This window comes from Canis lupus, chromosome 8 (assembly GCF_048164855.1).
Source record: "Canis lupus baileyi chromosome 8, mCanLup2.hap1, whole genome shotgun sequence".
NCBI classification, from domain to species: Eukaryota; Metazoa; Chordata; class Mammalia; order Carnivora; family Canidae; genus Canis; species Canis lupus.
This window is the reverse complement of record NC_132845.1, coordinates 14,183,177-14,207,523: the sequence shown is the minus strand read 5'-3', so window position 1 is coordinate 14,207,523 and position 24,347 is coordinate 14,183,177. Positions and strand designations below refer to the sequence as shown.

Genomic DNA, 24,347 nt, shown 5'->3' with positions numbered 1-24,347 from the left:
AACTTCTAAACTCACCAAAATGACTTTTATTTGTATGTGCTACATAAACAGTGAATGGTAATTCATGGCACTTGTTACTTGGTCCAGACATGAAAAGGTTTATGGAACCAGTAAATGACGTTTTAAAAAGGGTCTTCTGTCATAAATCCAAAGTAGACCTGTTTAGTACAATTCAATACTATTCCTTCAGTATTTTATAAATGGAATTTTCTTCTACTTGTATCCATTTCCCGGGGCTGAAAATTAGGAAAGAAAAAAAAAAAAGTAAATCTATAGGTAACACTGCTTAAAAAAAACCCTTCTGGGTCCATTTTGGAGACTGAATAGTCCAGGTCTAACAAAGGCATTAGGAGTTACTGTTCTCATATGTATGTGTAATATATATATATATGATTTTGAAGTAAAAATTGTATGTGATTGCTGACTAGAAACAGACTTTAAAATGCTGACGTTTTCATTTATGAGTTAAAATGCTCTCCAAACTTACACAAAACTTCTGTAGCAACAGTTTTCAAACATACAACAGAATCAAACACTGGCTTATGAAGAGTGCTGGGCCCCACTCCCTAAGTTGCTGATTCAGTAAATCTGTGGCCTAACAATCTGCCTTCCTAACAGGTTCCTAGGTGATGCTGCTGATCTACTTTGAGGACCACTATCTCAGGATACTTCAAATGAACCAGGGATCACCAGACCAAAATACCCTATCAGAGATTAGTTCTTTTGAGCTTCTGGAAATCAGAAGTATAACATATGAGCATTCAAAGCTTAAAGTACATGGCTTCCTTCTCATTCCTACTTTTAAAATGATCTAAATGGCTTTTCAAATAAGGCACATACCTTATGGACCCATTCATATTCTCCATATTTAGAATCAAAGGTTCCTTTCTGAAGAGATCTTAATTTTAAGGTAAAACGTGGTCCAAGTTCCTGAATTCCCACTTTCTTTTCACTCTTGAATATGTACCTTCAAAGATAAATGAAAGAATTAAGGGAAAACAGTCTGCATGAACTAAATGGAATTTCTTTAATATGACAGAGTTCAAAAGATAATTTATTTCTCATCTACAATACTTGTCACAATAGAAAACATATTTACATTGAAAATGTATTTCACGATTGAAGTCAAAATCTAAGGAGCTCAAGTACCTTCCTCACCTATGAAATCTGAAGAATATATAATCCCGTTGATTATGGAATGTGGCAACTTGCCTCCCAATAAATTGAGGATTATGGGGAAAGAGAGATGCAAACATACGTCCAATAGAATGACCCAGCCTCGTAGTAAAGTTATTCAAAATTACTTCAGGTATGTGTTCTGTAGGGTCCTTGCCTCTTCTCTGGAAAAAGGATGGAAAAAATAAGGAATTAATCTATATCCTGATATTGCAAGTTGAAGTTTCAGAATTTACATGAGACAAAAAATTTTAAAGATAATCCTTCTTAATAACAGACTACCACAGATGGCTTATCAGTCCCATGAAATAAAGCCTAAAATTATTTTAACATGCAGTGAATACCAAAAAGTCCTATTAGAAAAGTAACCTGTAAAAAAAAAAAAAAAAAAAAAAAGTAACCTGTTTGATAGTAATGAAGGCTATTGCCTGTCTGCCATAACTCAATTATAATCTCATAAGAAAACTGCCAGTAGATAAAACTGGCTTTAAGCAAGAGAACAAGTGTCCTTAAAAAGCAATTCAATATGTAAGTTATAGAGCTGCCTAAGCATATACTGCAAGGAGACCAATGCCAATCAAGGAATGCATAAAACTTACCTTAATTTCTTTACGCAAACGAACACTGCTCATTTTAAAATGAGCAGTTGGGCCACTCGGCAAGTGACTCAGAATTAATCCATCTGTTTAAAAAGCTAAGAACACGTTGAACTCTATAATTTAAATTGTGTAAATAACTGGTCCTCTGTATGTCCAAAGGCTCCTAAAATCTGTAGCTAGGTAGTTAAGTGTGTGTATTCTTCTGGGTTAACAAAGTTTCCTACCATACTGAAGACCCACAATCAACCCAGTATTTCAGGAAAACATTAACCTATGGTAGTCCCACTTTTTCTCTTCACAATATGATACATAACTCATCACCCTCAAAAGGGTATGTTGGGTATTCAATTAACCTAGGTGAAAAGACAAGATGGGCTTCTAGCATAATTTTAGCATTCCAAAGTTTAACTCCCATGTTCAGAAGCCTTATAACCCTACATATGCACTTTGATACAAAAACATATACACACATTTCTATGTATATTTTTTATACATATGTAAGGTGAGTATATGCTGTCAGCTTTGAATGTTGTCCCGTAAGACCAGAGACTCCTAAGGTCTTTTCTTGAAGTCAGTGTTTCTCGAAAGACAAGCTTTTATTCTTGAGATTACTGTGCCAGCCACAAATTAAAATCAACTAATTAATAACCATTTATTGATTGTCTACCACAGACACTTCTACCAGACACACTAAACTATAAATGAAATACAGGACACCTGCCTACAATTGACAGGGTTAGGAGACTGGAATGGCTTTCTAGAATGCAGCTACCTAAGATTGCTACCTATACAACATTCCTCAAGTCTTTGTAACACAACTTGATTTTTTCAAACACTGAACCTTAGGTCAGAACCAGACTATCTCAAGTTCCCTGTAAACAGCCTGAGTTTTACAAAACAGATGTTGCCATCTTTTTATAAAGGCATCAACATTCTCCCATTAACCCATGGGTAGTCTTCAACTTCCTCCTTCCCTTCCTTGCCAAATTCTATTTACTGCTTTTACCCCCATAAATTCCTCACTTCCATAGCCACCTCTTTACCCTTACTGCTGTTCTCTTAGTTGAGGTCCTTGAGATTTTCCACCTACATTAAAACAGTATCCTAGTTGGTCTCTCTCACCATTCCAAGTAGATTTTCTAATACAGACTGTAAATCAAATTTATATGTAATAAGCTATGGGATGTTACTGTTATTTTATCTGTACCACAGTTTCTCATGCTAAGTGAAAAACTAGATCCACCTGGAGTCTTGACAGCTGTAGCTAATTTCAAACTACTCTCACCACAGCACATCTACAGAATAAAGACATCAGTACAGCTCTCATGTGGCCCCGAAGTTTAACTCCCATAAAAGGGAGTTATGCCTAGGTTTCCTAACTGGAAGGCACTGACACAACCTCTTATACAGCATACATATTAATCCTATCATATATTTTCTGTTCATGCTATTTCAAAATACCTGCCATATTGAACTCATCCATTACGGCCCACTTCATCAATGAGTTCATTTGTTATTGTTTTATATATTTGGGTGCTGCCATGTTGGGTGCATATTTACAATTCTTAGATCTTGTTGGATTGTCCCCTTTATTATGATACAGTGCTCTTCATCTCATTACAGACCTTGATTTAAAGTCTAGTTTGTAACTCTGATATGAAACATTGCTACTCCAGCTTTTTTTGACATCCATTTGCATGATAAATGTTTTTCCATTTCCTCACTTTCAATCTGCAGGTGTTTTCAGGTCTAAAATGGGTCTCTTGTATCTTTGTCCATTCTGAAACCCTATGTCTTTTGTTTGGAGCATTTAGTTCATTTACTTTCAGAATAATTATTGATAGATACAGGGACACCTGGCTCAACGGTTGAGCGTCTGTCTGCCTTTGGCTCAAGGCATGATCCCAGGAGTCCTGGGATCGAGTCTCCACTTCGGGCTTCTTGCAATGGAGCCTGCTTCTCCCTCTGCCTATGTCTCTGCCTCTGTCTTTCACAAATAAATAAAATCTTTAAAAAAAGAATTATTGATAGATACATGTTTAGTGCCATTTTATTACTTGTCGTTTCTTGAAATTTTTCTACTCAAAGAGTTCCCTTTAATATTTCTTGCAGGGCTGGTTTAGTGGTCATGGACTCCTTTAGCTTTTGTTTGCCTGGGAAACCCTTTATCTCTCCTATTCTGAATCATAGCCTTGCTGGATAGAGCATTCTTGGCTGTAGATTTTTCCCATTCAGCACTTTGAATACACTATGCCACTGTCTTCTGGCTTGGCTAGTTTCTTTTGAGGAATCCACAGCTAGCCTTATAGATCTTCCCTTGTAAGTTAGAGACTTCTTTTGTCTTACTGCTTTTTAAGACTTTTTTTATCAGTGTAGTTTCAAAGTTTAACTGCAATATATCTTGGTGTTGGCCTGCCTTGGATTTTGATGGGAGTTGTCTGTGCCTCTTGGATGCAGATGTCTATTTCCTTCCCCAGATTAGGGAGGTTTTCAACTATTATTTCCTCAAATTTTCTGGCCCCTTTTCTCTTCTGGCACTTATAATAGCAATCTAATGACATCTGATGGAGTCACTGAGTTCCCTAAGTCTGTTCTCATATTCCATAATTATTTTTTCAGCTTATTTTCCACTATTTTGCCTTCTGCTTCTTCCAGCCTTGAGTTCACTGTATCTAGTCCTTCCAATCTCAGTTACTGCATTACTCACTTCTGACTCTCTAAATCTTTTATCTCTGTGGTAAGGGCCTCCCCGAAATCTTCCATTCTTTTCTCAACCTCAGCAAGTATCCTTGATTGTTGCTTTAAATTCTCCAGCAGACAGATTACTCATATTTGTTTCATTTAGATCTCGGTTGTGACCTATCTTGTTCTTTCATTTGGGATACATTCCTCTGTCTGGCATTTTGTCTCTCTGCCTTCTTCTCTGTGTTAGAAAAGCCCCTTATGTTTCCTGCTCCAGAAGAGTAATGGCTTTGTGAAGTAGAATATACGGTCCAGGGCCTGGCACATCAGGGAGTATCTCTGGTGTGTGTTGCATGCACTCTACTGTTGCATTTTGGCTGCTCTATCTCCTTTAGGCCAGTTATCTGCAGAGGCTCTCCTTGCCTCCCATGGGCAGTGTTTGGCCCTTGGCCAGAATGTGGCAAGTTTTAACTAGGTATGCTCTGATCTGCTTGTTAAATGTGACCTGATAATCTTTCTCTACAACTGAACCTCAGCAGAACTCTGGTCAGGAGACATGGTGCTGGTCTTCTGGGGAAGGGGCTCAGCACCTTAGGACTGAAGTAAGCTTGACTAAGAAGGTCAGTACTATTGAGGCCCACTTCAAATGCCACCTCTTTTTATACAGTTAAAATTAAGTTTTAAATCTCAGCTGTCAACTTTAGCACTTGTCATTTGAGTTATAATCATATAAATGACTTTCTTCCCAACTAATCTGTTAACTCCTGGTAGATTTGTAGTATTTGTAGTATTTCTGATAAATACTAGTGCCTAGCACATAGCAGATTATCAGTAATGTTTGAATTCTTTCCTACTTTTCAAAAATTCACCACAGGTTCAACTTGATAAGGTATAACCAAAAGTATTTCCAGATCATTTGAACACTGAAAAGAATCATAAAATCTCAGGGTGCTAAGAGAAGTAAAGGTTATTTCTTCCAACCAGGACTTGAATTCTCTCTAGAGCATTCCCACTAAATTGTAGTTTCTGTCAAAAGAAAACTACAAAATCCAAAATTATCAGTTCCTAAGTACTTGCACTGTACAAAAAAAAAAAAAAAAAAAAAAACTTATTTCTAATTCCTAGCATAAACCATGAAGAATAGGAGTCATTATTCCTATTTCAGTAACAAGGAAAAAAGGTTGAGAAGGATTTTAGGCAGATTAGCTCAAATTTCAGATCTAGGTGGCAGATCTTAATGGGTGGGATTACAGCTGCGCACAAGCCCTAAGGCACAGAGGCATTCTGTTATGATTGAGGTGAAACTAACTTTTAGTACCCAAAGGACAAGAATGCAAAACAGCTTACAAAAGCCTGCCAAAACTACAGCACAAAGAGTTACTTAGCTCAAATTTCCATTTAGAAATACTGAATAGAGGATGTAGGTCTCCAGAAAAAAACTTCCATGCTTTTACTAAAATGCCAGACCAGGCAATAAGCCTTGGAAACATAATACATTTATATGATCTTTGTGGGAGCCCTGAAGATTTAGGTACTATTTCGTATGTTAAAATATGAGAAAACCAACTAGCTAAGAAACTTGACAAAAATTACAAAAATAGCAAGTAATGAAGTCTGTATTTGACATCACATCTGTCTGACCCAAAGCCACTGGACCACAGTTTAGATAGTTGACAAAAGCTCTTTTCTAAAGTAAAAAGTTTGTATCTCCATTAATTTCCACCATTTGGCTACTACTACTCTTTTAGAGCAGCCCTTCCAGTTTGTCATGTGTCCAAATTCTAATTTCCCACAGGCCAAATATCCTCAATTCTTTCAACTTTTCTAAGTGTCATCATTAGGGGTCATGACTTATTATTTGTAAGCCCACATTAGGTCTTTAGGAATCACACTACCATTTCTATTATGGTAACTACAAATTATTCTCCTTTTAATTATTCTACACGTTTTATCTGGGTCATGGCAAATACCCACATTTCTTATTTCCCATCCTTCTTCCATTTGCCTCTCTTGTATCTTTCTCAGAGTAGCAAAGTCTCATTTATGAGTTTACGCAGATATTCTCTGAAGCCAAGATATGTGACTTTATTCAGAGTTTCTAGGCCTTATCTTATCTTTTTATCCAAGATGGACTTCTAGTGCCCCTCACCAACGTACTTACTAGTCTTGAAAACCATGCTCTGTTAATAGAGAACAAAAAAGCATTTAGGACGTCCTCTTTCCTACTTCTTCCACCAACACTTTGCCATTAACTGCATTACTACATATCAATTATAAAAGAAAATGTAGTATCTCTGAAATTATAAAAATCAACATCCAGGCAAGATCATACTTATAAAAATTCCATTCAGTAGCATTAGGACTTGTAGAAACTGCATTAATTCTATACTTGAAACTTACAATCTTGAGATACACACACACACACGCGCGCGTACGCGCGCGTGTGTGTGTATGTATATGTTTACACATGAGTATAATCTCATATTAGGATTAATTATTCTAGTTATTTCTCTATTATAAATTTGGTCTATGTACTGATGGTACCTTAATGATCTGAATTCACCCTACAAGGTGTCCAAAATGGTAACCAGAAAAATATTAAACATTCTGGGTAAAAAGACAATACCATTTTATAAGTAAACGAGAACATAAGCTTCCTAAAGGCAACAGATGGTATAAATGAAGTTTATATACCTATACAAAATAGCTCAGCTAAAACAAGGATACAATGTTTATTGAATTGATGAATGCGTGCTTGCAGCCTTAAAATGATGATAGTTTTTTAACTGTCAAAAATAAAGAGAGGATCATAGATTTTGCCACTTTATAGTGGGAGACAGTTTTAAGAAAGCAGCAACTAACTACATTAAAAACATGTCTTCTGGAATAGTTAAGTATTCAAGAGATTTTAGTTATTTTGGTACATTAACCCATAATCCAAGCCAAATTATAATATGGCCAATAAAACATCACATTGGAAAGCTAATTTTAGTCTATTTTCGTCTCTGGAAAGCAACTTGTACAAGTGGATAATGTCTTTAACTTCTATGGAAAATAATAAGGCCCTAAGTGTTAGATTTAAAAAAAAAAAAAAAAACCTTTTACACTATTATTAAAAAAAAAAAAAAAGGCAGTGTTCATTGATTTAAAAAAATGTTATTCTGGCAACAGCAAAGTCCTGCCCTATTTTTGATGAATCCTTAATAATTTTAATAATCAACCCACTCAAATGATCATCTTTAAAATTAATGAGCTCAGAGGGGAGGCTGGCAGATTTTGCCAGAGTGCACACTCTATCCTCTATTTTTCTCTTTAACCATACTATCTACTCTACATTTTTGTTAGTCCACCCATAATTTTCTAGTTTAAAAAAGTTATGTTCTGAAAGTTATAGAAAACATCTCCTTATTCTTTCAAATATATCTTAAAAGAGGATGATGGTGAAATAGGAAAACTTTAATAAAGAAGGATACTTGGTATTTTACGATCTTCATTAATAACTATCAGATCTGTGAAATCTCTTGAAATGCACTGTGGAATAATTTTTTTCAAAGCCAGTCCTCTTCTGTAATAAACATGTGAGTTTGGTATAACTGTGGAGAGCTGTTCACAGAGTCGTACTGTTCTCTGCAAAACAAAAAACAGAAATCTTCAAAAGTGAAAAGGAATAAAAATTTTTAATGATTAACAGAAGTGTTATTAAAAAAGAACAAGGGTAGGGAAAGAATGAAATCTGAACAGTATTCAACCCTTATCAAAGGCTGATCATCCTAAAGTGGTGGTTCTCAACTGGGGGTGATTATTTGGCAATGTCTAGAAATATTTTTGGTGGTTGTGATTAGTGGCAGTGGTGGGGATGGCTGGTAGTGGTATCTATTGGAGAAGCCAGGGATGCTGCTAAACATCCTATAATGAACAGGACAACTCCCATAATAAAAAAACTATGCAGCCCAATTTGCTAATAGTGCTGAGACTGATAAACCCTATCCTGCAGAACCATGCTTCAAGAACCTATAACCTATATCACATCACAGTATTCATTTTATTTACCTTATTCATAGGCAGTGTCTATGGCAATTAATAATAATTTAACTCAGATCTTCTGAAAATAGTCTTTTAAATAGTAATGTAAGAAAATTAAGAATTCAATAACTATACTGAGTGATATGTTTACCCCATGAGGTCTATCTGATGTTGTGATGAGAATCTTGGGAGAAGTTTGTCTGTTGAAGTAAGATGCAAATTCATCTGTAGCTTCATCATAAGCAACCTGTGAACAGAAAAGATAATTTTATATCAAACACTCCACTAAGCTTCAATCTTAAAAGCTGCTCCAGCAGGATTCTATGACACTGACTACCTTCCTAAGCTGATATGGGATCTAAAGAAAGTCAATAGGGACTTCTATTAATGGCAACATGAATAGGTTGGGTGTTTTTTTATTTGTAGAATACAAGTATAAAACTGGAAAAAACTGTCAAAAAACCATTTCAAGACACAAGCTGTGTTTATTCTTCTCATGATTTATTTGTTTACTTTGGGAGGGGAAGAGAGTGTAAGAAGGGGGAGAGGCAGAGAAAGATGGAGAGAATCTCAAGCAGACTCTGTACTGAGTGCAGAACCTGACCCTAGGACTTGATCGCATGACCCTGAGCCAAAATCAAGAGTCAGGTACTTAACCAACTGAGTCACTCAGGTGCTCTGAGCTGTGTTCATTCTTGAAAAATGGCTAGGGCTATAGGCTAGAACATCAGGAATCTTGCTTAGAAATATTCCATTTCTTCTATCAACATGGCTGTGAAAATAGTAACTTTATCAACTTCAGGTCTGATGGTAGGCAAGAACCAGCAATCTTGAATCCAAGGGTGGTGGGCTGTATCTGGGAAAGGTGGGTTTGAAAACCCTTGCTTTTGCTACTCCAAGGTTACTGGCCCAGTTCAGAGTGGGTGTGGACCAGCCAAAAATGTAAAGGAAAGCTAAAGAAGTGAAAGAACCATAAAGGGGCTGCAATAATCTCCACGAATCTCTGGCTGACAGCTGAATTACACATGGGAGAGTTCTAAGAAACCACTTCATATGAAAGGCTAGGAACACTTGAGAACTGGCTGCAACTTTCAATGCAGTCCTCAACACACACCCAGCTCAGCTGATAGACGTTTAGAGGCTCAAGGTATCTCAACATAATCTCCACCCAAATCACTGGCTTACCATTAAGCCACACAAACACAGGGACAATCTCTAGGAAGCCAGGCTTAAAATAACAATTAAAAAAAAAAAAAATGTAGAGACACATAGTGCTGATAAAGGAAATTCAACTTTTAATGTTTGTGGGCCCTGCTCCTGGGCTCCCAAGGAAGCCATACTTTTACCAAGTATGGTAAATGTTCACCAAACTTCAAAGCATGCACTCTATTGCTACCCTACCACACACTGTATCTGCTTTGTTAAAAAATAATAACCTAAAAGAAACATTTTAAACTAAACAGGAGTAAAAATCTCCCTAAATTCTGTTCCCATACCTCCAAAGCCTGCAATCTTGCACATACTAAAAGCATAAGATAAAGTTTGTAATTTTCTGAAATGTCCTTTGTCATGATGACTTGCAATTCTCAATGTAACAAAAAACATATATAAGCTGTATTAAACTTCCTTCTCCAGATAACTCTCTTCTCTGTCAAGATATTATATATCCTGGGCAGTATCCTACTGGGCTCTCTTCCTTTTCTTTTTCTTCAGAAATCCTAAAAGATTTGTTCACCTTGCACTGATAGTGCTACTCATGGGAAGACAGATTCATTACAGATTTTAAGTCCAGGCAAGTTACTAGAACAAAAAAAATCAAACAATAGAACAGTCCAGGTACTATAATATATTGCCTAAAATGTTTAGCTTTCAGCCAAAAAATTAGATATGCTAAGGAACAGGAAAGTATAACCCATAATCAGGAAAAAAGCAGCCAATAAAAACTGTCTCTGAGTGAGCCTACATGTTGAATTTAGTGAAAATTTCAAAGCAGCCATAATAAATATATTCAAGGAATTAAGAGAATACAGGAGCTTAATGCGGATCTAAGATGGCAAGAAAAAAAAAACCAATGAATTTGAAATTAGATTAATAAATATTCAATCTGAATAACAGAGAAAAGAATCATTAAAAAAGGAGCAAAACTAAAGAAACCTGTAGGACAATGTTAACCATTTCAAAAGTGTGTGAAAAGAAGTCTCTGAAGGAAAGAGAAGGTAGAAAAAAGTATCTGAAGAATAATGGGTGAAAAATTCTAACATACAGATACAAGCTCAACAAACCCTAAGTAGGATAAAAAGAACAAGAACCTAAACAAATCAAAGTCAAACTGCTAAGAGCCAAAACTGAACATTCTGAAAGAAATAAAAATCATGTGCAGGGGACAAATATTAAAATAGCTGATTTCTCATCAGAAATTATAAAGGTCAAAATGCAATGGAATAGGTTCCAAATTAAAAAAAAAAAAAAGTCAACCAAAAATTCTATAATTTGCAAAATTCTTTCAAAATTGAAGGAAAAGAAGTATATTTTCAGATAAACAAAAACTGAGATAATTAGCTATTAGATCTATTATAAAAACAAAAACATAAGGAAATCCTACAAGCTGAAAGAAAATAAGACCGGATGGTAACTTAGCTGTAAAGGAAAAGAAAGAAGAGTACTATAAATGGTAAATACAAAGTAACCATAAAAGACTCTTTGTGTGTGTTATATGTGTATACTCTTAATTTCTTTTTTTTAATGATATTATTTAAAGCAGAAATTAAAACACTGGATTTATAACCTAGGCAGATGCTGTATATATGACAATACCATAAACAAGAGTGGAGGAAACAAAGCTATGCTGGTGTAAACCTGCTATAGTTTACCAGAATCACGTCTGTATTTACCTGACATAGATAGTGATAAATTAAAGGAGGATATAATTCCTAGAGAAACTGCTAAAAGAAGCCTAAATATAAAATTTAAAAGATTAAAAGGAATTAAAATAGCATACTAAAGATATTTTTTAATACAAAAGAAAGCATTTTGTCTCTCATGAATAAATAAATAAAATCTTTAAAAAATACATTAAAAAAATACAAAAGAAAGCAGTCAAGGAGGAACAGAATAAAAATAAAGATATGAAATCTGTTGAAAAAAGCAAAATGGCAGATGTAAATATAACTACATCAAAAATCAACATTAAATACTAATTGTCAATAAAAGAATAAAAGAGCAATATCCAAGCATATGATGCCTGTGACACTTTAAATTCAAAGATACAAACTGGTAAAAAGTGAAAGCATGAAAAAAGAAGATATACTATAAGAAAGTGTGTTGGCCATGTATATATGAGACAAAACAGACATTAAGAAAAGAAATGTTCCAAAAAAAAAAATTTTGTAATGGGCAATTTAAGGGATGAGACAATAAGAGACACTGGATTAAGAATCAATACGTTAGGAAAATTTAATAATTATAAATGGGCATGTAACCTCAAAAAAAGTAAAAAAAAAAATTTTTTTTTAAATAGGTATGTACCTAACAACAACAACAAAAAACAAACAAAAAGACATGAATGCAAAAACTGAAAGGAATGGAAGAAATGAATAATCAACAATTATAGTTGGAGATTTCAATACTCCTTTCTCAGTAACTGATAGAATTAGGAATTCAGCAACTATATAGAAAACATGAACAACACAATCAATTTAAAACTCTCAAAACAGCAGAATATACATGTTTTCCAAAGGAACACAGAACATTGTACAGAAGAGATCTTGCCCCAGAACACATCTTTACTTGAAAAGGACTAAAATCAAACAGCGTATGTTCCAAGAACCACAAAAAAACTGAACTAGAAATCAATAGCAGAAATATATCTGGGAAATCCTCAAATATTTGGAAATTAACACACTTCCTGATAATCGATGAGACAAAGAAGAAATCACAAGAGAAATTAAAGATATCTCGAGCAGAATGAAAATGAAAGCACAGTAAACCTATCAAAATGTATGGGATGTTGCTAAAGCAGTGCTTAGGAGGAAAACCATAGTTTTATTTGATTATATTAAAAAGAAATAAAAGTATAAAATCATAATGTAAGCTTCCATTTTAAGAAACTAGAGAAAAAGAAGAATAAATGAAATCTTAGGTAAGTAGAAGAAAGGAATAAAGATCAGGGGAAAACTAATGAAGGGCAGCCTGGGTGGCTCGGGATTTAGCTCCGCCTTCGGCCCAGGGTGTAATCCTGGAGTCCTGGGGATAGTGTCCCACATCAGGCTCCCTGCATGGAGCCTGCTTCTCCCTCTGCCTGTGTCTCTGCCTCTCTCTCTCTCTCTCATGAATAAATAAATAAATTTTTTTTTTAAAAAGGAAAGGAACATAACTGTAGTCCCCCTTATAAACACAGATGTACATACTCTAAACAAGGTACTGATAAACCAAAACAGTGTAAAAGATAAAACATCTTAATTAAATTGGATTTATCCCAAGAATGCAAAAGATACTAAACATTAGAAAATCTATTTCATTTCCTACATTAATACAACAAAGGAGAAAAACTGTATATCCATCTCAATATTTGCAGAAAAATCATAATTATCTAAATATTTTCAGAAAAAGCATCTGATAACATTTTATATATTCATGATAAAAACAAACAACCCTGCCAGCAAGAAAAGAATGGATTTTCCTTAATGCATAAAGAGAATCTAAAATTGAAGACACAAACATTAATGATGAAATATTAGGAGGATTCTCTTTAAAATCAGGAACATGGCACAGATAACACTACTGATACTTCTATTTATTTGATATGAGATGTCATGAAATGAAAATTATTTAAACAAATTATTAGAAACAAATTTAGGTAAGCTACTGTTTAGACGATCACAATCCAAAAATCAATAGCATTTTTATAAATGAGCAAATAAAATAATTTTTAAAGGGATGTGATTTACACTAATAAAAAAACATAAAATACCCAGCAAGAGCCCTAGCAAGATTTATGTGTAAAACTGGCATGAAGAAAATTATAAAAATCTTTGAAACACATTTTTAGTAAAGAAGACCTACCTTAAAAAAGCAATATATAAATAGATTCCCTAAGTGATCTGCTTTAATTTATAATTTTATATGGCAGACCAAAGGTGCAGAAAGAGAATGTTCCTGAAGAGATAGACCAGAAAGAAGATGGAGGTGAAGAACATCCTGCTCTAACAAATATCAAAATTCACCATTAAGATAATTAAGAAAATAAAGAAGGAAAAAGAAAGAAAGAAAGAAAGAAAAGAAAAGAAAGAAAAGAAAGAAGCGATAAAGCAACAAACTGATCAATAGCCCAAAAAAGGACAAACATGTATGGATACCTGATGTATGAAAACATTGTAATTCACTGTGGGAAAGGTTGTATCTACTCCAAAGGCTGGGGAAACTGGTTACATATAGTAGGGGCAGAAAAAGGGGTAAGGGAAGAAAAAAATTGCTTTTCTTTCTCATACCAAACGAAGAAATTGATTCATGATGATTAAGCACATAAATGTGAAAATCAGTCCTTTAAAAAATATGAGAACATATGATCACAGGATAAAGATTTCTTACCTAAGACCAAAATAAATAAATAAATATTTTTTTAAACTTTAAAACCTCAACTATATTAAGGACTTTTATTCACCAAAGACAGCACAGAAAAAGGAAAAAGACATCCAGAAATTAGAAGATACTTATACATATATGATTAGTATCCAAAATAAAAAAGAAGTTCTATAATCAATAAAATATAGGATAAAAAACTAGGCAAAAGACATGAATGAGCTGGCGTAACGTTAGCAAAAACACAGTGCATATATGAAAAGATGCTCAACCACTTTAGGAATCATGGAAATGCAAACTCAAACCACAATGAGATAGTCCTTTATCACTGGCAAAGTATTGGTCAGAATGTAGAAGTACTGGTCAGAATGTAGATGACCAGAAATATTACCCTTATTAAACACAAGTGAAAAATGATACAACCACTACTTTGAAAAACATTTTGGCACCACTATATAATGTTGAACATTTAAACAGCTCATGACCCAATAAATTCTCCCCTAGGTAAATATTTAGGAAATTTTTACATATTTGTAACCTCTAAGTATCTATGATTTCCAATTTATCTCTGGCCAAGACCTCTTCCATATCTTGTCAATGACAATTCCATCCTTCTTTCTAATTGCTCAGACTAAATACCTCAATACCATCTTTGAATATTCTTTCTCACACCCCATGTCCAATTTATCAAGAAATTACAATGGCTCTAATTTCAAAATATACCTGGGAAAAAAAACAAACCTTAGAATCAAATGGATTCTCAATACTCATTGTAACTGTAGCCCAAGTCATCATCATCATAATCTCTTTCCTGGATTACTTCAGTAGTTTTCTAAATATCTGTTTACTTCTCTAATTACATTCTCAGTATAGCAACTGATTACTATTAAAAATTAAATGTGATCATATCATTCCTCTGTTGAAAACCATCCAATGGCTCATTTCACTAAGCATAAAAGCCTAAGTCCTCATGATGGTCAACAAAGCCACTGCTCTGGCTTCTGCTTTTCCCAATACTTTCCCTGGCACCTCTTCTGTAACCCTCTCTCTTGCTCACTGATTTCAGCATACTGACTTCCTTGCTGTTCTTAAAACACACTGAACATGCTCCAGGAGGAGCTCTAAGTGTTAGAGCTTTTGCATTAACTGTTTATGCACTAGTTTTTACACTGGTCATTCCTAGGAAACAAATGAGGCAGAACTGCAAGGGGGCCAATTGCTTTATATCCTTCAAGTCTTTCCTAAAAGGCCATCTCAATGAAGCCTACCCTGACCATCATTATATAGAACTACAACCCTAACCAACAGAAAAATAGGCTAGAGACATGAACAAACTGATTAAAAAGAAAAAAAGCATAAAAAGATGTTCCACCTCATTCATAACAAGTGAACAAAAATTTAAAACTATACTGAGATACAATCTCTGCTCCATCAGACCGGAAAAAATTATTTGTAATTGCAAAATCTTGAGTGAAAGTTTGAAGAATAACATATGTTTATATAATCTCAAAGTATATCCCCTACAAACAGTTATTACAAAGGGAAAAACAAAAAGCTGCATGGGAAAACCAACAATACATTACTCCTAATAAGAGGCATCAAAACAATATCATATCTGTGGTATACCTGTCAAAATTACAAAAACTGAATATAATTACGAGCAAATATCAAAGTCATATTAGTGACATTTCACAAAAATTCCTAGACTGCACTCTTCAAAAAGTCAATGTCATTAAAAACAAAGGGAGTCCACTAAATTACAAAAAAAAGGAAGAAAAAAAAAAAAAAAAGCAAAGGAAGTCCAAAGAACTATTCCAAACTAAGGGAGGTTAAAGTCATTGTAACAGAGTAAAAAGCATAAGCTGGAATTTTTCTTTTGCTAAAAAGGATACCATTTGGACAACTGTAGACAATCGAATGAGCTGTGTAGATGAGATCATCATCATGCTCATCATCATCAATGTTAGTTGTGTGATTATCAAGAAAAATACACTTGTTTATAAGTAAAATGCACTAAATTATATAGGAGTACACAGGCTTCATGTCTGCCATTTACTCTCAAGCATATCAGAGAGAATACAAAAGAAAAGCATGTGTAATATTAAGGAAATCTAGGTGAAGGATATACAATGAATTCCCACTTTTCTATTAATTCTGTATTTATGTTAAACTAAATCAAACATACACACACTCCTATACATATAACATTGCAAACTCTACTTCAAGAAGCCCTGAATCTACTTCACTCTATTTTTTAACATTTATTTTGGGGAGGGAGGGAGCAGAATGAGCGAGAATGAGAGCATGGGGGAGAGGGAGAGAGAAAATCTCAAGCAGACTCCCTACTGAGCACAGAACCCAATTTGGGATTTGATCTTACAACCCTGAGATCACGACCTGAGCAGAAATCAAGCTGGACACTAACTGACTGAGCTACACAAGTACCCTTCCTTCTCCCTATTTTTTTAACTTTAGTAACCTATCACCTGCTAACATATGATAATTCGTTTTATTATGTTCACTGTTTGTCTCTCTCCCTAGAATGTAAGTTCCGGGTGGGCTGACATCTTTTGTGTATAAATGGCAGAGTGTTTGGTGCACTGATAGATCCCAACTCCCTAAAACAGATTCCAATACACAGCAGGCAATCAATAAACATTCACTGGAAGACTGACTGAATGTATGAAAGACTATAACTGAAAACGTTAAAGAATGTCACTAACAGCAATGTTTGAAAGCAAACATACCCAAAACCAAATATACTATACCAAAAAAAAAAAAAGTTTAAAAACCTTGATTCTCTCACTGTACTGTCACAAATATTTAAGAAGAAAATGTGAAGTGACATGTGGATTATTATCTTGAAACCAAGAGTTTTATGAGGACACAGAAAATACCACCAAATGTTATCCTTATATCAAAATGTCTAAAACTACAAAAATCTATAGTATGAAGAATGCTTTTCAGAGGATATTAAAAACAACAGAAGCATTACATAAGATTTTAAACAACAAAAAGTTCACCTACACATATCATACATTTCTAGAAAATAAGTAATCACTGCCTTTTTCTATATCATCTGAGAAATTCAATTATGAAATCAACTATAGCAAATAATATGCCAAAATTACAGTTGACAGAGTCTATTATACAACTTCACCAGCTGGTACTTTAAATTAAATATCAACATATGAACAAATAATTTATCAAATGTGGCCATCCAAATTTATTTAAGACTTCTAATATTACCTCTTCATCATTAGGATCTACTATAGTTTCATCATATACTCGCTGGTTGTCAATGGTCTTTGGTACAGGCTTTGGTGGAGCCTAAATAAAAGGAAAAAAGATTAAGTTTTAGAAGCAATTTACATTAACAATTTTGCATTTTGATTGGGGATGAATAACAGAAATTTCCAAATATCCAAAAACTAAATCTGTTCCTCATTTCCATCACTACATCAATCCTAAGAAGACAATCGAATGATTTTAATTTTTTTTTTCTTTTAATTCTTTTCTATTTTTTTTTAATTTAATTCTGTACAGAGACATAAACATACTGGAAGAATTGCCAACTGAATAAAAAGACTTAAAACCATGCAGGAGTAGCCAAAAGAAATGGAATTAAAACAATTATCCACTAGAAGAATATCAAACAGAATGAAAAAAAATACAGTTGATGCTTAAATAACATGGATTTGAAACGTGTGGGTCCACTTATTTGCAACTTTTTAACAAGACTATAAATATATTTTCTCTTGTAATTTTCTGAATAACGCTTTCTTTTCTTCAGCTCATTTTACAGTAAGCATACAGTATACAATACACATAAAATACATGTTAATTGATTATTTACATTATTAGTAGACTTCAGGTCAACAGTAAGATTAGTAATAGTTAAGTTTTTGGGATTTTCAACTGTGTAGGAGTGGAGATGGTGGTCTGCACCCCAACCTCCATGTTGTTCAAGAGTTGGCTGTACAAAGGTGTATACATATATATATACACATATATACATATACATATATATATATGGCTTTGTTCTAATACTTCCAGATAGCTATTCAGAAATAAGTAACAAAAGCTACAAATCTATCTGCTGAACTAGTAATTCTAATCTGAGGCATTTATGGTAAGGAATGAAAAGGAGGAGCAATTTATATAAAGAAATAAGCAGTATCATTATTATTAATGGAAATGAATAGCAAATAGGGCAAATATCCAACAGCAGGGTAATGACTGTGACTATGGAATACTGCAAAATTGGCAACATGCATACTCAGCTTAGACCAAAAAGTTGTATAAATGAAATGCTAAGGAGCAGAAACACAGAACTGTAAGCATACACTGACTAAAACAAATTCAAAACATATGTACACTAGCAGAGAATATGAAGAAGTAAACTAGGATTTTATTTTTTATTATTTTACGAAACAAATATTAAGTTTTAGGTAATTTTTAAAAGGAAGCAGTTCTAGAAAGTTATCTTTCAGTTCCAGAAACAAGAGTAGTGAAATTTCCAAATGGTCATTGGCATATTTGTTTTAATTGACTGATCACTGAGAGTTAAGAGGCAAACATTGCTTGATAGGATTCTGCAGGTCAGAACAGTCTAATGCTGGCAATTTCATGGGATTTAACCTAATCCTATTAAAAGAAGGCATGAAAAAGCAGAATGTTTGGTTTTTATATAGTATTCATACTTTCCCTTCCTCAAAAATGTTTATCATTACTTGGTACCTCACCTTAAGAGAAGGGGGTAGTGGACAGTTGTATGTTTTAAAAATTTTGCAAGTATGTATCACGACCTAACAGTAGCTTATAAATAAAATAAAATTAAAAGAAAATAACTTGGTTGTGGATGTATTTAGTAGTTCTATTAAAAATTTCCAGTGGAAAGACTTCATTTCTTATCAATATCACAAAAATAGCCAAACCCTTTCTGGAAGCATTACCTCTGCTCTTTTTGCCATAATCCATCCAGGTATCTCACTTCCCTTCCACTCCCCATTCTCAACAGAAGAGGCTCTGTCCTGCCCATCCCCAGTCTTGCCTGACAAAGAAAAAGCCTTTGCTTCAAGTCACAAGAACTCCAACTACAGGCATAGAGCTTCCCCATTCCCAAAGTCAGGAAGATGAGTCTGTCTCTCAAACACATAAAATTAAGAAAAATGAGCACATTGAAACAGACATACCATTTACGTGAAATTTTGAAAAAATGTAAAATATCACTATGTGTTCATCCTTTAGGGACACAAAAAAAGAAGTGCACAGAAACAAAACATGGCAATTTCATAAGTGATTATCTTTGGAGGGGAAATTAAATAGGAAGAAGCACATAAAAGACTTTGAATATTATCTGCTAATGTGCTGTTTCTCAGCTGGGTAAAGAATAGAAAGGGATTTGTTATTTTATTTTCACATCTTTTACATATTGGGAATATTCTATAGTAAATTACAAAAGAAAGTGATACAACATAACTATCAGGGAGCATTCCTCAAAATAAGACAGAAAGCACATGACTAAAAATTTTATTTACCTTATCACCAAGAGCTTCTCTCTCTTTTTTAAGTTTTTTCTTAATCGCCAACTTTTCCTAAAAAGTTAAAAAAAAATATTGAGAAACCACCAGTTTTATCACAAACACATGCTGAAACTACACATTTCTAATGCTATGAATACTTAAACTGAGCAATCTTGTAATGTATTATACGTCCTGACAAAGACTTTCACACTTAAGTTATTATAAACCAAATACGTTGGCCCATCAATAAATAATAAAGCTCTTGCTCCCTCAAAAAAAAATCTAAATTGGCAAGTTTGAATACTTAACGTTTTACTACCGTTTTCTTTCACTATAAAGCCTCAAGTTAAGTAAAAAATGTAAAATGTATATCTAAACTAGTTAAGTTTTTGTTTTACTTTGCATCCCTAACAAGTTGCATTTCTAAAGAAAACCACGGCCATGCTGGTTGCTTCTCTTGGCAAGTATTAAAAATAAATGACAACGGGAGATGAGTTTTCATATTGCTTCCAATAAACCACCACTAGTTATCCATAAATCTTATAATCGAAGTCTGTTTTTAGAATTAATTAAGAACTAGCAAGATGAGTTACAACTGTACTGTAAATCGGTACCTTCCGGAGATGTCTGAACAGAATGCTTAACACACAATCGAATGTACTTTCTCCCCCCCCCCCCCTCACCCCCAAGTGCCTAGCTACCTTCTATCCATCAGGGCTCAGATTAGTGTCAAGAAATCTCTCGGGAGGGCAGCCTGGGGGGCTCAGCGGTTTAGCGCCGCTTTCAGCCCAGGGTGTGACCCTGGGGATCCGGGATCGAGTCCCACGTCGGGCTCCCTGCATGTAGCCTGCTTCTCCCTCCGCCTGTATCTCTGCCTCTCTCTGTGTCTCTCATGAATAAATAAAATCTTAAAGAAAAAAAAAATCTTCTGGGAGACCCTGCATACGCTTTCACCTAGAATGAGTTAGATTCCCTACGTACTCCACTTTGGCACTTCTGAGTAAGGCACAATTCACGGCCTCATAAAACCTACCTAGTAAGAGGAGTCAGGCAAGCAAAAAGAGTACGCGCGTGAACTTTTATGACGTAACAAACGCTTGCTTCCAAGGGCAATTTATGCACAAATAAGCACTCCTTGAGCTTTAACTCTTCATATTCCTCTCCGAGAACAGGACGAAGACAACGCTGTAACTACAATTACTAGAAACTTTACAGAAATAATTTCGGTATTGTTGCTGCCCAGGAAGCGGAGCAGCGTGGTTCTGGGTTTATACACCGCCTGTCTTAGGCTGTTGGAACTGGCCGAAGTCGGGTGGGCAGGGAGGGCGTCCAGGTCGGGAGGGGGGCTCTGGGGGCTAGGAGGGCGGGACATCGGGCTTCCGCTCCCAGCGCGGGGGGGCCGAGGGAGGGGCCGGAAAGGAGGCGAATCCTCGACGCTGAGGCAAAAAGCTGAACCTGGCGAAAGTCTCCGAAGTCGTGCGAGGGGACCGGGACACAGGAACGGGTGTCACCCGCCTCGAGGAGGTACCGCCTCCGCGGGCACCCGGCGAGCGCCGCCGCGCAGACGCGACTCCCCGCCTCCCCTTCCCCCCCCCCCCCCCGCACTGCCGCGCACGCGCGTCGAGGATGCGGCGCAAGCGCCCTGCCGCCTCGGCCGCGTCCTACCTTCCGCTGCTGCTGTTTCCACCGCGTGAACATTAAGTGTCGCCGTTGTTTGTTCTTAATTTCCGAAATGCTGAAGCCTGGGGGAAAGGCAGCCGATTTCGGAGGTTGGACCCCACTTTCCGTCGCTCCATCCTCAGCGGCTGCAGCCTTCTGGGGCTCTTCGGCGGACGCTTTCCGCTTCAGGCCTTTCTTTCCGCCGCCGCCGCTCTTCCCCCCGGCCTTCGCCATGCTGTTTGCTGGCCTTGGCGTCTGTACGGAAACGGAAGTAGCTTCCCACTCAGGCTCCTTTGCTTAGTCTTTTACTTCCGGGGTCAGGAAGGTCTTAAAAAACATGGACTAGTTTGTGAGCTTCCGCCATTTAAAAAGATGAAATTTAGTTTTGAGGAGAGTTTAATAGAGGATTCGCCCAGCTGTATGAATACTGTAATGATGAGTTCAGAGACCCCCGTTCATAGTGCCTACTATGTGCCGAGCCAGCAAAATATTGGAACAAAGGAGGCTTTATTGTATAAAGTTTACATCCCACTGGAAGGAGACCTGAAATGAACACACGAATAGGGTGGCCAGCTATGAAGTAACACGTGGCCCAGAGAAGATAGGATAGGATAGAGGAAGGTAAAGGCACAGGTTGCAGCTTTTAAGGGGGGATTGTCAGAGTAGCCTTCATTGAAAAAGTTACATTAAGCAAAGACTTGAAAGCAGGTATGGGTCAATGATGCGGTTATTTGAGAGAAGAGCTGCTTGTTCGAGTAAAGCTGTTTATTTAGGAGAAAAGCTGTCCAGGCAATGGAAACACAATTCTGGGACTCCTAGTTGATAGCAAGCATGCTATGTTTGGGTAACAGCCTGGAAGCCAGGGATAATGTGAGAAAGGGAGGGGGGTAAGGGCTTAGAAGTAACAGATTGTGTCGGATTTTGTGAGAACTTCGGCTTTTATTTTATGTGAGATTCACATCTCCTGGAGGATTTTGAGAGAAGAAATGGCATGATTTGTCTTTTACATTCTGAAAGCGTCTTTCAGGCTCTTCTTTGGAGAATAGACTTTATTTAGGGGGAGGAAGGTGAAAGGAGGGGAGAAATGATAGGAGCCTGAACCACCAGAGTGGTTCTAATGGTGAGAAGTGATCAGATTCTTGTGCAAGGTCGAATTCCTGATGATTGAATGAGGTTCTTGAGATAAAGCCAAGAGTCGAGGATGACCCCAAGACGTTTGAACTCTGCGACTGCAAGGGTGAGACTAGAGACACTTCAGGTAGAGCAAATCTGAAGGATAAGATCAAGATTTCGGTTCTCAAATAATTGAGTTTGAGACACGTAGTAGTCAAGTGATGATTGTTGGCAGTTGAGATGTATGATTGAGCAGCAGGAGAGAGAGCTATGGACTAGAGATAAAGAATTTAGGAGTCATTGGCTTATAGATGGTATTTTAAATCATTACAGTGAGTGTGGATGAAGAGCTGAGAAAGAAAAGAGGACCAAGGACTGATCGCTGGAACAGCCCTACATAAAGAGCCGGAGAGAAAAGGAGGACCCAAGAAAGGAGAATGAGAAGGGAAAATGAAGAGAGTGTCATGGAAGCCAAGCGAAGAAAGTGCTTACCCAATGGTTAAATTTTTCTGCGTTCCTCATTTTAATTTTATGAAAATGTCCCCCAGAGACAAAAGAATTCCTTTTGCTTTACTGTTAGAAACTGTCTTAATTTGAAATTATATGTGTCAGTATCAACATTGGGTGTTCTGATAATCCAGTAGTTTGGTATCCATACTGCATTTTTTAACGCATTTAAATTCGTTTAAACAGGATGTTGAAAACATCAAAACTGCATCTTCCAGAATACAAACTCCATCAAAATCTGCTATGAAGCCACAAGTACCAAATTGTGATTAGAAAACTAAAATAATTATACTTAGATTTTTTAAAAAATGGCTTTGAATTATGCAATACAATAGAGGGAAAAAAGGTTGAGCCTTAAAGTCATTGACCTATCGGTTTGGCTGCAATAAGTCATAAAATATTAAGTTGCTTATTTAAAGAGGAATAACCAGATCAAAAACAAGGAAGAAGAGGGGGAAGCAAGAGGATACGTATCAGCCTTCCTCTAAAAAATAGACTGAAAAAATATTTTGGAAGTATCTTCTAGACTTATTATTTCTCCCTACATATAAAATATCATTTCCTCATAAGGACACAAAACAATCCTGAAATGGATTTAGATTTATTCAGAGGTACCATACAAATGAGACCATAGTTGCTTAACATAGAGACTTCCTATTTTTCCTTCATAGCTTATTTGTAATAACGGTTGTGTGAGTTGAGTGAAAGGATTTCTGTGATCAGAATAAAATCCCTATTCTGAAGAAGTCAAAAAGCATTGGTCAATTCAGCAAATATATATTTAAGCTACCCGATAAATCAACAGTGTGAATGAGTATGATGGAAGCAGTGGGCTCTATATTCAAGTCTGTGTTTAGGCTTTAGTCAGTCACTTAGATGGTATAAAATCTCAATTAAGTCACATAATCTCTGTGAGACTCAATATCTTGACCTGTAAATGAGGCTAATTATACTAACATGTAGAAACACATCCAATAAATGCTAATTAGCTGTTTTTATAGTTCCAGGTATGAGACTATGCCAAACATTATGGAGAAAAAAAAAAGACGTCATAATTGTGCTCAAGTAGCTTAGAGCTTAAAAGATGTTGAAGCACAATTCTAGTGTATGTATTAAATAGTGGTCCGTGTAAAGTGCTTCTCACCTTGATGTCCATTTCAGCTATTTGTTTTTTCCCATTAATTGCTTCATTGTCTGATATTTTCAGGACACATTTCCAATAGAGTGTAGTTATTTTCAAAGAAACACTTATTTTATATATTTAATAAATATATTGTTTTGCTTATTTGTTTTAGCTCTGACATATGAGATAACCTGAAATACAACTTTTGGACGCCAGATGAATTCAATGATCCAAACTAATAAATGACCAACTTTCTGTTCAGAAAATTGGATTGATTATTTTACAATATGACTTGAGCTCTTTATGTCACAAAAATTCTTCCAAAGGCACAAAATACAAATCCATTGCATAAGAATAAGGGGC

General features: G+C 35.6%; 1 protein-coding gene and 1 long non-coding RNA gene across 2 annotated transcripts; one reads left to right on the top strand and one right to left on the bottom strand.

Annotated features, from left to right (window-relative positions):
• Window positions 1-3: 3 nt before the first annotated feature.
• Window positions 4-21,517, bottom strand: RPF1 (ribosome production factor 1 homolog). The gene is made up of 9 exons (XM_072834275.1): window positions 21,248-21,517; window positions 19,598-19,654; window positions 17,307-17,387; window positions 8,632-8,727; window positions 7,931-8,084; window positions 1,776-1,858; window positions 1,159-1,340; window positions 841-967; window positions 4-236 (listed from the first exon to the last, which is right to left on the bottom strand). Exons 1-9 carry the CDS (start codon window positions 21,473-21,475, stop codon window positions 195-197), a joined length of 1,050 nt encoding a protein of 349 aa, XP_072690376.1. The 5' UTR covers window positions 21,476-21,517; the 3' UTR covers window positions 4-194.
• LOC140637851 (uncharacterized) lies at window positions 21,120-22,974 on the top strand. The gene is made up of 2 exons (XR_012034929.1): window positions 21,120-21,351; window positions 22,688-22,974. It is a non-coding gene; the product is annotated as an uncharacterized lncRNA (long non-coding RNA).
• Window positions 22,975-24,347: the final 1,373 nt, after the last annotated feature.

Coding starts and splice junctions, on each gene's coding strand:
- RPF1 (XM_072834275.1), bottom strand. CDS start 21,475: ATGGCGAAGGCCGGGGGGAAGAGCGGCGGCGGCGGAAAGAAAGGCCTG. Junction 17,388..19,597: donor GAGAAGCTCTTGGTGATAAG/GTAAATAAAATT, acceptor CCTTTTATTTAG/GCTCCACCAAAGCCTGTACC. Junction 8,728..17,306: donor TAGATCCTAATGATGAAGAG/GTAATATTAGAA, acceptor TTCTGTTCACAG/GTTGCTTATGATGAAGCTAC.